Below are 13,071 nucleotides of genomic sequence, written 5' to 3'. Positions count from 1 at the left end.
ATAAAAAGCGAATGATGTGATATAAAAAGTGAAAATGTTTTGATAATTTTTTTGAAAAAATGAGATAAATAGTGTTTAGTGGAATGGTGGTGTTTGGTGCTAAGGGTGCTCTTAGCAGCTTCTTGAACTCGAGGAGGTACTTATGGTAATCGCTCTTCATCTTGAGGTAGAAGACCTTGGAGTCGCGGGAAAAGGCTGAGGGAACAATTGTGGTACCTAGCATTACTCAAAATGGATACACTAATAACTTCATGAGATCAATCATCCTAGAAAACAGACATGTCATCCCATCCCTGGTGAAAGGTTTTTAAATCTGGTTGATAAGATAAAAGCGGGTTGAGATTGGAGCAAAGTAACATCAATTGGGCTTTCTATAGAGTGGAGCTTTTACAAATGTTGGAGCTTCGGAATCCATACATTAGGCGCACCCTATATATGTATATATTTGTGTTACATGTAAAATATTTTTTTTGTAAAATTCGTTTGCAAGCCTAACATAATTAGTTGGAAAATTGGATCCGGGTATCTTATCTCCTGTACCTTCTATTGGTACTTATCCAGATGGACAATTATCTCGTCAAACTCTCTGCAACTAACGCTATGGGAAAGACTAGCTAGAACTGGTAATGATTCCGTGAGACTAGAAAGGTTAACCAGTAAACAGCTCTACACGGCAAGGAGAACAGCAAAAGTTATACATCTCAACAGGCATAGATGATCTGTATGCGACATATAATAGAAGAAACATATATATATATCGTAATTATGTCAGCCTAGTACTTCCGCAAATACTCGCAACAGAAAAGCATACAGAAGTATGGTTTATTTATACAAAACCAAGATCAGAAATTGTCTTATAAAGTCAACAAGACTGAATTCACCCACATAAACGGGATCACTTCCACTTCTTGAACTTCCCCCCTCCATACATTCCACCATGCTTCCCATGCTTCCCGAACTTGCCGTGCTTGAACTTGCCGCCGCCATGGTGCTTAAATTTTCCATGATTCATGTGGGAACCCTGTGGATAGTGGGAACCCTGTGGATAGTAAGAACCCTGTGGATAGTGTGAGCCGCCATGGCCAAGCTGGTGTGAGCCATGGCCGAGCTGGTGAGCACCATAAGCAGCTGCTGCAGCAGCAGCACCCCCAGCTAACAATCCCCCCATGCCATGTCCTGAAGAAAAGAATACAAGGATCAACTTCTCCCACAAAATCGACAATGACACAAAGAAAAGCTTTCCACTTAACCGAGGCAGCAAAAAGACAATCTCACAAAACATTCCTCAACCAACACAACCTCTAAATATCAGGAGCCTTATGAACTCAGGGCTACAGGACCTAAAAGAGTCATTAACACTCGATCGGAACCATTTTTGAGGAGACCAACTAACCAACACTTGGTTCATGTGAAAACAGTCAGAAGGAGGACATATTTGTGTAAACTAAAAATAATGGATGTGCTTTGAGAATGCAGATAACACATTAACACCCAACTGGTATTATGCTTGACTACAATGACCAAATTTTCTTGAGTAAATGCTACACGCTCCCATTCTCTGTGGTAATTTTAAATGGATTGTGAGAGGGGGAGTATGTGTAGTATTTCTCAATTTTCTTTCACGGATATAATATTTTCAAATAGCTGAGACTTGTCAAATCTTGCTTGGAGAGTAAATATGGGTAGCTAATTAGTTAATCCACTTGGAATTTGGTTCTTACATTTTCAAAATTAGGGACGAAATTTGGATCTCATACCTGACTGGTGTGGAGCAGATGAGCCGGGATATCCAGATGGTGGGTAAGCACCAGGAGGGTACCCTGCTGGTGAGTGGCCTTGAGGTGGGTAGTACCCTTGCGGCGGATAACCTTGCGGCGGGTATCCTCCTTGCGGAGGGTATCCTCCTTGTTGTGGAGGGTATCCTCCTTGTTGCGGAGGGTATCCTCCTTGTTGCGGGTATGCTCCAGGAGGCGGAGGGTACTGACCTGGAGGATATCCAGAGCCACCAAGATGACCAAGGTGTGAGAATAACCCTTTGTCAGATTCATCATGCTTATCCTTTCCACCACCCATGTTTTATCAGCAAAGGACTGATGCAGCCAAATCAAAGAGAGGTTAATAAAAATGTTACGCTATGTTTTGAAAAAAACAAAGACAAAAAAAGGACAAGATCTGAAATATTAGAGAGGCCTACAAACATGAATATCAAACAAACTGTAAGCTATGACTATGATGCTGGAATATTATGCCTGGCCACACCGTAATATAGGCCAATAGCGCTTGTTTAGAAAGAATATCAAAGATTATATATGTTCTCATCTAAAATTGGTTTACTGATCTTTGCGGGTAAAAGTGCTTAATCAACCCTCCTTCAGGTGAGAATTCCCTTTGCATATGCTTATACAATTAAAATTTTGAAGGAGGAACACAGATAGCTTGATATTAAGGTTTATGATCTTAAATATTCCTCCGACATTCTACCCATCTTTATGCATTTAGGAAATAACTTGAGAGCTTCAAATGAAAACAAAAAAAACGTAATCTTGATCAATTCACAACCACATAATTCATATAGATCCTAATGCAGAGGTTTTCTGCAAACCCAAAATCGATGAGGACCTTTTTAATATACGGGTGACCTAGGAAGGTTGCGTATAGCGTGAAAATAAATGGTCCATTCGATGCAAACAACAAAGACATAAATTTACACAACAAGTTCAATCTCTACGATCGGAAATAGCCTAGTGTTCCACAAATCTGACAAAAAAAGACAAACAAACAAACAGAAAGAGAGATCGAGAGCGCTTACCGATTGTTGATTGATTCGAATCGGATGAGAGAGAGAGAGAGAGAGAAAAGAAGAAGATGTCAACTAGGACTTAATGGAGCAGCATTACTATATTTGATGAGAACGCGGACGCGGAATGGACGCGTCCAAGGCATATATTTTGCGCGCCACCAACGAGAATAACACGACACGTGGTTGCTATGCATAAAGTCGAAGATATCTTTTATTATTATTATTATTATTTTTCTAATTTAATAGTAGGCGAAGATATCTTAATCCCGAAGACAAGATTTCACCCTAAAATTTCTCTATTTCAGTTTTATTTTTATTTTCTTCGATAATCCATGTTTTTAGATAAATATAGATATTGAAATTAGGGTTAAATTCACTTTATCCCTGAAGTTTCAGAGTTTTTTTAATTCGAACCTCAATGTTTAAAAATTGACAATGTACTCCCTCTAATGTTTCAAAAAATTTTAATTCATACCCTCCACGTGGAATTTTGATGCCCCTTAATCTAATTTTGTCATCATTAAAATCTATGAAATTACGTAATTACCCTCAATTTCATAGATTTTAATGAAGATAATTATGTAATTTCATAGGTTTTAATGAGGATAAAATTGAAATAGAGAACATCAAAATTTCACGTGAGACACACGTAAGATGGTTTCCGTCCAATTAGACAAAATTAGTAACGGAAGGTCTGAATTAAATTTTTTTAAAACATTAAGGGAGTACATTGCAATTTTTAAACATTAAAATTCAAATTGAAAAACTCATAAAACTTTAAGGAGTAAAGCGAATTTTCTCCTTTAAATTATACATTGAAAACCACACGGCAACGTGCTGCATGCGTTATTTCGGTAAAACTTACTTTTTAAAGGGTGTATTTTATTTTTCTGTCATACAAAGGTAAAATAATTTTAATTTTAAATGTTTTGTTATTTTTAGTAGTAAGCAAAAAGATTGGACAAAACAAAAAGCACAATTGTCAAATATGTCTTTTAACTTTGTCATGCAACATCCTTTTCTATGGGTTTTCTCTCAAATGAACTGAGCCATACTATTACTGTCTATATATAATAAATAAATATATCATTGATAAATCCCACAACACAGACTTCCATTAAGATATAATGATTATTAGAAATGGATAGAATGGCAATTAGTTTACAAAAACGACGGCAGCAATCCATCATGGTTCGCGAATTGCACAAAAAGAATACATAAACTTGCTTTATAGCATTGTCATGTTATTTCCACCATCGCTTCATCTTTAAAAGGTATGTAATACACGTGGTATGTACACGAGACAGATCAAATCACAGAAGAAGAAAAAAAACTTTCTTTATTTCTGGTGGTTGCTTGCACATTATATGGCCTCATAGAGAACTCGGTGCTCCAAAAGCTCTGATAAAATGCTCCTCATTTTATCAACTGAAACAGGTTTGAGTATAACTCCATTAATACCAACCCGCATGCAGTTCTCCTTTGTGACCTTGTCTGTGTTTCCGGCAAGTGCTACGATAAGCGGCTTTTCGTGTCGTTTCGAAAATTTTTCACGTATACCGACAGCAAGCTCGTAACCATCTATGCCAGGGGCACACACATCTACGAATACCACCTGATGTTCATGAGACACAGCACGCAAGCACTCCTCACTTGAGCTTACACTTGTCACATCACATCCCAAGTGCATAAGCAGTCCCTTTGTCACTGTCCTGCTAACCCTGTACATTACAAAAATACAATTCAATGCCTTGGCTGGTAATGGTTTTCTGTTTTCAAAACCGTCAACAAACAATTTTGAACACAAAGCACTTTTCAAATGTGGATCCAACCAAAAGGGGAAAAAAAAAAAAAACACTTTCTCTCACCTTTATATCACATCAAAACACTTTCCAAACCATTATCAAACATATGCGTTTTTGTGTCATGCCTGCGATATAGATAAGCTCAAATGCAAACTTGATGTTCTAACACTAGATGCTCTAAAAGTCTAAACAGGCAATATTTGTAAAACAAAGATCTCAATATCTAGGGTGCAAAAAGGCATCAGATAGTATCTAAACCCTCACTATTTCTTCAGCCTGCCATCACCATCAACTGCAAAAAACTCCATGCTTCAAAGTTGCCACATTAGCAGATTATCATCAGCATCAGTTACTTTGGAATTGAGTAGCTCTTTCACCTAGCAATCAGTAGAGATGATTTGCATAGAAACTTAAGCTCGAAATAAAATAAGCTACAGTCCATCTTAGCTTAATATGAGCCAAGCCTGAAGAGATATGGAACTGAGATTATACACCAAGTCCTAGATATATCAGCCAAACATGAATCATTGCAAAAAGAGTCCAAAACTACTGTCTGAACATCAGTTACAGTTACAACCTCATGAAGAGTGGTTCTAAATCCCAAAAGATACCCAAATATCATGATTCACATGACTCAAATATTTTATTAATATGCAAAATGACAAGTGACAAAAACATAAATAGCACAGCAATTAAAACTCCACTCTTTTAACTGACACGCTCCAGTTTAAACTTTTCATGATATTTCACTGAGAAATTATTTGACCAGCTCTAAACTTTTGAAGGAGGAAGACCATATTATTGGCAAAAGTTTTACTATGTGAAATTTGAAAAACAATTTTCAAGAAAAGGTTTTATGTTGAAACAACCAGAACCTTAGTGTTCTTTTTTTTCAAAGAAAAAAAAAAAAAACTCTTTAATTTGAGTTGTTGAGAGAATCATGCTGTCTAACATATACATTGGCATGAGACATTTGCTTAACCCAAACCCGAGATTGAGGTCAAATATGACATATCCCAAGTATCAGCATTAGTTAGAACCCAGTTACCAAAACACCTGATCTCGAGTGTGAATTGGGTTTATTTCGAATGTGTTCCTGAAACAGAGATGAAAACTAATGGAAATTCTAAGGAAAATGCTTTGAGACACCAAGAAATCATTTCAGTATCCCCAAGAAACTTCACAAGTTTTAACAAAAATAAACACAATTTTCCTTAATTCTCAGAACCAGATTAAATTGCTGGCATCTTGTTTCCCAATCCATTTTCATCAACTGTTTTAAGAATTGTAACCATATATTTAAAGTTGTCTTAGTCCAGCTTGTTTATACCCCTGGTTAAAGAGATAATAATGTATAAACACCTAATAAGGTAGTAACACATTTCAACACGGAAGTACAAAAGATGGCAATGCTACTGACCCGTTATCATCCATAACAAGAACTTTGAGCCCTAGAAAGTTTGTTTGACCATGATTTGCTGGCACTTTAGGTACGAAAGGAAGCTTAGATTCATTAGATTGCTCTGGAATTCCTAGTTTCACGATAAAAGTGGCAATACATCCCTTTCCAAGACCTTCACTTTCAAGCCAAATATGTCCCTCCATAAGATTTACAAACCTGATCACACCATTCAAAAGGAAAAAACATTACAGCTACATTTACATATGAAAAAATATATATTTTTACAGAACTCAGTTATGACTCTGCAAATACTGGAATGGCAAAAACAGGCAGAGATTACTATTCAAGCTGACTGTATAACCTAACAAGCTAAACATGTAAGAACACTTATCAAAAAAAAAAAAAAAGCTAAACATGTAAGAACTGAAGAATAAAGTACCTCTTACAAATTGCAAGGCCAAGTCCGCTGCCACCAGAATTTGTAGTTGCTTGTGATTGAGTTTGCGAGAATTTGGTAAATAGCTTAGGGATATCCTGGGGGCTAATTCCTGATCCTGTATCTTTCACCTACAATTGAAGAGAAAAGGTAAACATACACAGCTAGCTTTTAACATAAAACAACTAAGCATCCTCAGACCGAAGGATTTCAATAGAGTATTGAACAAACGAACCTGTACACGCAAATAAAAGTGATTATCACTTGGCACAAGAAAGAAGTCCTGTGCACGAGAATCTCTTAAAGATTCTGATTTAGCAACAAAAGCAGTGATTGAGATGCTGCCCTCTTTAGAAAACTTCACAGCATTACCAACAACATTTAGGATAGTTTGCATAAGGCGTTTTTCATCACCTACAGCATACACTGGCAAGTCTTGTGCTAAAGTTAATGTAACCAACAGCTTCTTGACGGATGCAACAGGCTTGATCAAGTTAAGGACCTGAGATGAGAAAAATGGACCTTACTACAACAAGCATCTAAAGATATCCATGTATATCATAACTTTTTAAACAATAAAAGAGAGGAGAGAGAAATTCATGTATATCCTAATGTCACAAGCCTATAAAAAAGAACTAATATTTGGCAGAAATTGATAGAACTACCTCCTTAAATACAGAATGAAGGTTAAAAGTTCCAATGTCAAGTTGAAGGCTGCCATCTTCGAGCCTCGAAAGATCTAATACATCATTTATGAGAGTAGCCAAAAGATTACTACTCTTTAATATTGTTTCGACCATCAAGCGCTGCTCAGGTGTGAGCTCGGTTTCCTGCAGCAAGGAAGAAAGTGCAATGATTGCATGCATGGGAGTTCTCATCTCATGGTTCATAACCGCCAAGAAATCATTGCGGGCACGAATTGCTGTTTCTGCTTCTCTCCTGGCCAGATCTAGAGCAACATTCTGCTCCATAAGAAGATCCCTTGCCCGCATTGACTCTTCTAATATTGCAGCATGTGAGAGAGCAACAGCCACCTGGCCCAACAGTAAAAATATATAAATGAGCACTTTATAACAGTATTGTACCATTGTGAACCCTAACAGATACCCTGTCTTCTTTTAGTTGCAAGTAATTGCCCAATGTCCATGGAATTACGTTTTATTACTATATTCTCTAACAATGTTATTGGTGTCTATTCACATTTCATGTTTATAGCCACCACACCAGAAGTTATGTAGAAGTTGCCAAATAGTGTTATTATAACTTCAATCTGTAACAGATTCCATTATAAGGACTCAGTACAGTGGGTGTATTACACTTCAATCTGAGGGAATAGGAACTCAGCTTCTCTGAGATCATAGTTATATGCTTCACGGTATGTGGGCAGCTCCATAATAAACAGACATGTCATATGGTAACTTTAGGTCTTCATTCTTCTTCTTCTTCGTCTGTTTCTTCTTCTTTTTTTTTATTATTATCATTCCTCTTTTATACCTTTGTGTGTAGTAGGATACATGCTTTTGTTCTTTTAATACAAGTTTTAATTACTTTTAGATTTAAAAGAAGAAAAAAAAATGAAGTAAAAAATACTAGGACAAAGAGGGTGACTGCAGAAGTTTGATGATCTTTAGGTGTGCTTGATGGTTTCAATCTCACTGTAGGGTCACCAAGATATCACATAAGAGAAAATAAGGAAACACTTAGTAACCCACTCAGCCTACTTCTCTGATGCAGATCAGATCCCGTTCGCACACCCCCTGGTAATGCACTCAATCTTGCGATCGAGCGCCCACCTGCGCTCGATCGCACCTGTAACTGCGCTCGAGCGCACACGGGAGGCTTATGTTATTTTTCCGCATTTTATTATTTCTAGCCCACTTTATGTTGTTGTGTTATTAGGGTTAGAGTTTTGAAAGTCTTTATTTCGTTATTTTATTAGGTTTAGGATTTTGGGGGTATTTATGTCATATTTTATTAGGTTTAGGGTTTTGAGCTATAAATATATGCCTATAGCCTCCATAGAAAATCAGTTGTTGTTTATTATTGATTTTGATGAATATGAATACTCAGAGTTGAGTTTCTTTTATGTTTTTTCTTTAAACCTTAGATAGTACCTATTGTTTTAAGAAGATTTCTTTGATTACTTGATAGTCTCAAGATCTAGAAATATATATCTGCTGCTTATTGATGTTCTTCGCTGTAGCCCACTAAGTCACGCTGCATCAGTTGATATCAGAGCTCAATTATTTTTCATGAATGGGGAGGAGCAACCGCTTTGCAGACATGAACGAGGTGCACGTGCACACGGAGGCAGCACGTAAGGAGCAACCGACGATTCGTTTGCGGCACATGGAGGAGAGGTTTGGTGGTCTAATCGTGCGGAAGAAGGGGCGTGCGCACACCCAACACAGGGTCCCTACCGATCACTTGACCGACATGGATGGTCTGAGCATTCGTTATCGTCAACCAAGACCGTGGTACCCGGGGGCGGGAGACAAATTTATCATTGAGGGTGACCCTGTCAATCCTTATGCGAGGCGCGGGGTGCGGAAGAAATTTCAAACGGCACAAGCCCATGCTATATCACGGGATGCAGGCGTCAAGTTTGACACCTAAAAAAAAAAGATAGAAAGTCTGGAAAAAAGAGGGTGCCTAGGGAGGCGACGGAGATGACGAATCAATCAGCGATTCGTTGGCAACGCAGAAGGATGATGTGGAGATACTGCGGAAACAAATAGAGGCCTTCACGACCCGAGTTAACAACATGGGTGGCCCCAAAGTTTGTCACCATCAAACAACTCCACGCTTTGTGGATAAAGATAATGTGGTTGTCGCTCGTAGGGCGCAATCTCAACGACGGAGGGCATGGATTGAGACGGAGATGCCGCGATAGGCCAACTTGACCATTATTCGCGAGCCTCAAATCCATCAACCAAATCCATATTCTGTGGAGGAGGAAAGGGAATTTGTAGATGAAGAGTTTTAGGAATCCGAGTTCATTGATGAAGAGTTCAGATATGAAGATGTTGAAAAAAGAAGAAAGACCCACGGAGGAGCACGAAAAAGATGGGTATTTTCCCATGTTTGGCGGTCTCTATCCTTAAGAAGACGACCCATTGGAAGAGGAAGAACCCACGGTTGACATTGGCGATTATGAAGAGGTTGAAGAAGACCTTTAAGGTGAATTACCTGATTTTAGTGATGAAGAATTAGGTTATGTTGATTTCCTTGGTGTAGACGATATCTTATCCGATTCTCAAAACAATGATTGTGGTGAGTTTTATGCAGATAAAGAAAATTATATGCTCACAAGAGAAACAATGGTTGACCCGTTCTTGAGTATTTTCATGGCACGTGGAGGGGAGAAGGAACAAGAGAAGTATGGCAAATCCGAGATATTGCAAAGTGGTGTTGTAGGGCTTTCATGACAACCATCAAGGTATTTCGATGAAGAGAAGCGTCATGTTTATTTTGGGGTGTTGCCTTGTTGTGATTTTGAGAAGGGGCAAGTGGAATGAGTTGACTGGGCATCTGAAGGGCCGTGGAAAGAACCGACCGAATTCGAAGACGAATTCTCTCCAACCTGGGGAGAATGATGCAGATTAGATCCAAATCGCACACCCCCTGGTACTGCGCTCGATCATTGAGCGCCCACCTACGTTCGATCGCACCTGTAACTGCGCTCGAGCGCACATGGGAGGCTTATGTTATTTTTCTGCATTTTATTATTTTCTAACTGACTTTATGTTGTTTTATTAGGGTTAGGGTTTTGGGAGTCTTTATTTCGTTATTTTATTAGGTTTAGGGTTTTGGGGGTATTTATGTCATATTTTATTAGGTTTAAGGTTTTGGGCTATAAATATATGCTTATAGCCTCCATAGAAAATCAGTTGTTGTTTATAATTGATTTTGATGAATAAGAATATAGCAAGACTAAGTTCAGACCTGATCAGCGACTACTTCAACCAGCTCTAACTCATGAACATGCCATTGCCTTGCACTATCTGAGGGCAGCATCAAGACCATCAAAGCATAACGTTTTGTTGAGAGCTCTGGCCAATCATTAATTTGGAAGTTAGAGAGATGTAGGAGTGGGACACGAACAGCAACAACCTCCCCAGGCATGTGCTTTCCTGCAAGAGGTCGTAGCCTTGCCACTGGACAATTTGGTGATATTTTTACTGCACGGTTACTACTGAAAACTTGATTGATCACAGGAAGATGAATAGGCACGGAATGTCCAACTGGGTTCTGCTGACGGAGAGTGTACGAGAGTTGAAGCTCCAATCCAGTACGTGTTGGCATCCACAAGGCACACTCTTCCAATGCCAAAGTTCTACCCAGTTCAACAAGAGTGGTTTTCAGTATGGTATGTCGATCAAGAGTGCTTCTGATCTCATGGGTCAACATTCTCACATGACGACCCGTTTCTTCCTGCGTACGAATCAAGCCCATTTCTCTATCAAGCTCTGCAGCCTTGTTTTTCAAGAACACTTCTCTGGTTTTAACACTCAATAAATCAGGAATAATATGTACAAGCATGAGGGCAGTTGCACATGACACCACTGCAGTTAAAACCTTTGCAGCAGTCATTACTATCGCCACAGTTCTCGAGTGCGTGGTAAAAGTCCATAAGTTAATAAGGTGCGTTGCCCCACATAGAACTATGAAAGCACCAAACTGAACAAGAACCCATCTATATGGAAACACCGCAGATTTCTTGACAAAATAGATCAGCTCTAGAGGGATAGAGAAATAAGCAAGGGCAATGAAGAAATCCGATATATATTGATACTTCATCAACAATTCATCAGCCGGCCATTGTGGCTCAATGCAGTTACACGACTCCATCATAGTGACTGAACCACCTCAGCCGAGACTACCTCTTTCACATGCCTACAACACAAGTATAGAAACAAACTTAAATTATTAAAGCAGACGCGATACAGCACAAATACATGCATATATAAAAGCTTTGTTTTTTTTTTTTTTTTTTTTTTTATAGATAAAGAAGAAAGGAACTTCCAATATAAGAAGATACTGTTGCTGCAGGTGGAACTAAGGATTCCTGATGAAATTTCTCCCAGAAAATGTTCATGAATATTTGAGCATTGGGACTTTAGATAGAACTGAAACGAATTTGTTCTTGGGAAAGTTCTTTTCGGCCTTAATGCAAATGGATAGTTAATAGTTTAGAAAGTTGATGTAAATTCTATACTGCCTATTTAACAGATTCAGGAAAGTGTATAACTTTTACACCCAAAGCGAAAACCAAGCAGTGGGAGAAAAAAAAAACTATTTTTCCAAGTAAAAGAGGAAAGAATAAGCAGAAAACAAAGAAGATTAGGAATGATGAAACATCTCCGAGATTCACCCACCCAAAAATTATCTGAGCACCACACAACCTCACACAGAATCAAATCAAAACAAATAAATCTTTATAATAATTTCCCCAATTAGTAAGTTCACTAGCAATAAAACCACATACAAAGGGACGCCCATAAGTACATACACATATAGACACACACAAGAATACCGAAAAAAATAAAAAATAAAAAAAGAAGGTAATCAGAAGGGATGTTATCTCTTGAAGGCAACAAAAAGATCTGATCATAAGAAATTTGATTCCTTACCAAAGGATAGTTCAGTTGAAGAAAATCGCCAGAAAATTTTGTGGGTCGTTCGAATTAGTAGAAACGGCGGGTCTTCCGGCGATGCCCCGCCGGAATCCCGTGATGGGAAGGCATGAAGGGGGCCGGCAGGCGTAGCTGAAGCTACAGAAGGCCGGTCCTGGCCTCGGGAATGTAAGATCCAAAGAAAGCTTCAGTTTATGGAGAAAACTGGTCAGTTCCGGCGATGCAAAAGGGGTAGTGTTGTGCGTGTGTGTGGGGGCAAAAGTATGGAAAAGGAAAGGAGAAGAAGCGGAGGAGGAGAAAAAGGAGAGTGGGGGTTCGGCGTAAGTATTTTTTTTTTTTTTTTTTTGTTAGATTTTAATTACGGATTCCCGAGATGTATTAAATACGAGTTGAGCACAGGCTGCACAGCTGACTGCTGTGTGAACGATCAGTCATATGCGTTTCACTTTCACATGACTATCGTATTAATGAAGCTCTGGGATTCAATGCACCAGGACTCAAGTCTAAATGAATCCACTCAGACGAAAAACAACAAATAATAATAATAAAATAATATTAGATACCAGACTTTTCTTTAGCTACTATTTTATTTTATCGTGGCACTATTAACCTTTGTTATAAAAATAAAAATTAAAAATAATATCACGTCAGCATAATAATATAATTGTGAAATAAAAGTATAGTTTTTAGTGTTCCTTAAAAAGAAAAAAAATAAAAAATCTAAATGCACTAAGGTTGGTCAAATAATAAGTGAGATGAGACAATACAAATTTAAATTTTTTCTTTTTATAAAGTTATTAGGAAAATATTAAAGGCACAACTATTTTGCACAACTTTAAGCCAATTTTTGTCTTATTTTTTAATTTAAAAAATAACAAAATTGAAAATAAAAAAAGTTTCTGAACCAATAATTTTTATTTTGGTTATTCTTTTTTTTTTGGTATTTAAAAAAAAAAAACTGTATTTTGCTTTAGAAATTTTTTATTATTTTT

The 13,071-nt window shown here is 37.8% G+C and overlaps 2 protein-coding genes across 2 annotated transcripts; both read right to left on the bottom strand.

Moving 5' to 3' along the window:
• Positions 1-733: 733 nt before the first annotated feature.
• On the bottom strand, positions 734-2,921 carry LOC132174799 (proline-rich family protein). The gene is made up of 3 exons (XM_059586479.2): positions 2,810-2,921; positions 1,758-2,090; positions 734-1,176 (listed from the first exon to the last, which is right to left on the bottom strand). Exons 2-3 carry the CDS (start codon positions 2,071-2,073, stop codon positions 896-898), a joined length of 597 nt encoding a protein of 198 aa, XP_059442462.1. The 5' UTR covers positions 2,074-2,090; positions 2,810-2,921; the 3' UTR covers positions 734-895.
• A 1,020-nt stretch (positions 2,922-3,941) lies between these two features.
• ETR1 (Signal transduction histidine kinase, hybrid-type, ethylene sensor) lies at positions 3,942-12,545 on the bottom strand. The gene is made up of 7 exons (XM_059584965.2): positions 12,077-12,545; positions 10,389-11,339; positions 7,109-7,477; positions 6,679-6,945; positions 6,447-6,574; positions 6,026-6,223; positions 3,942-4,521 (listed from the first exon to the last, which is right to left on the bottom strand). The coding sequence occupies exons 2-7, from the start codon at positions 11,295-11,297 to the stop codon at positions 4,164-4,166; spliced, it is 2,229 nt and encodes a 742-aa protein (XP_059440948.1). The 5' UTR covers positions 11,298-11,339; positions 12,077-12,545; the 3' UTR covers positions 3,942-4,163.
• Between the last annotated feature and the right edge of the window lie 526 nt (positions 12,546-13,071).

Source organism: Corylus avellana, chromosome 3 (assembly GCF_965113065.1).
Source record: "Corylus avellana chromosome 3, dhCorAvel1.hap1.2, whole genome shotgun sequence".
Taxonomy (NCBI): Eukaryota; Viridiplantae; Streptophyta; class Magnoliopsida; order Fagales; family Betulaceae; genus Corylus; species Corylus avellana.
Note: the sequence above shows the minus strand (reverse complement) of the source record. Positions and strands in the feature narration are given on the sequence as shown.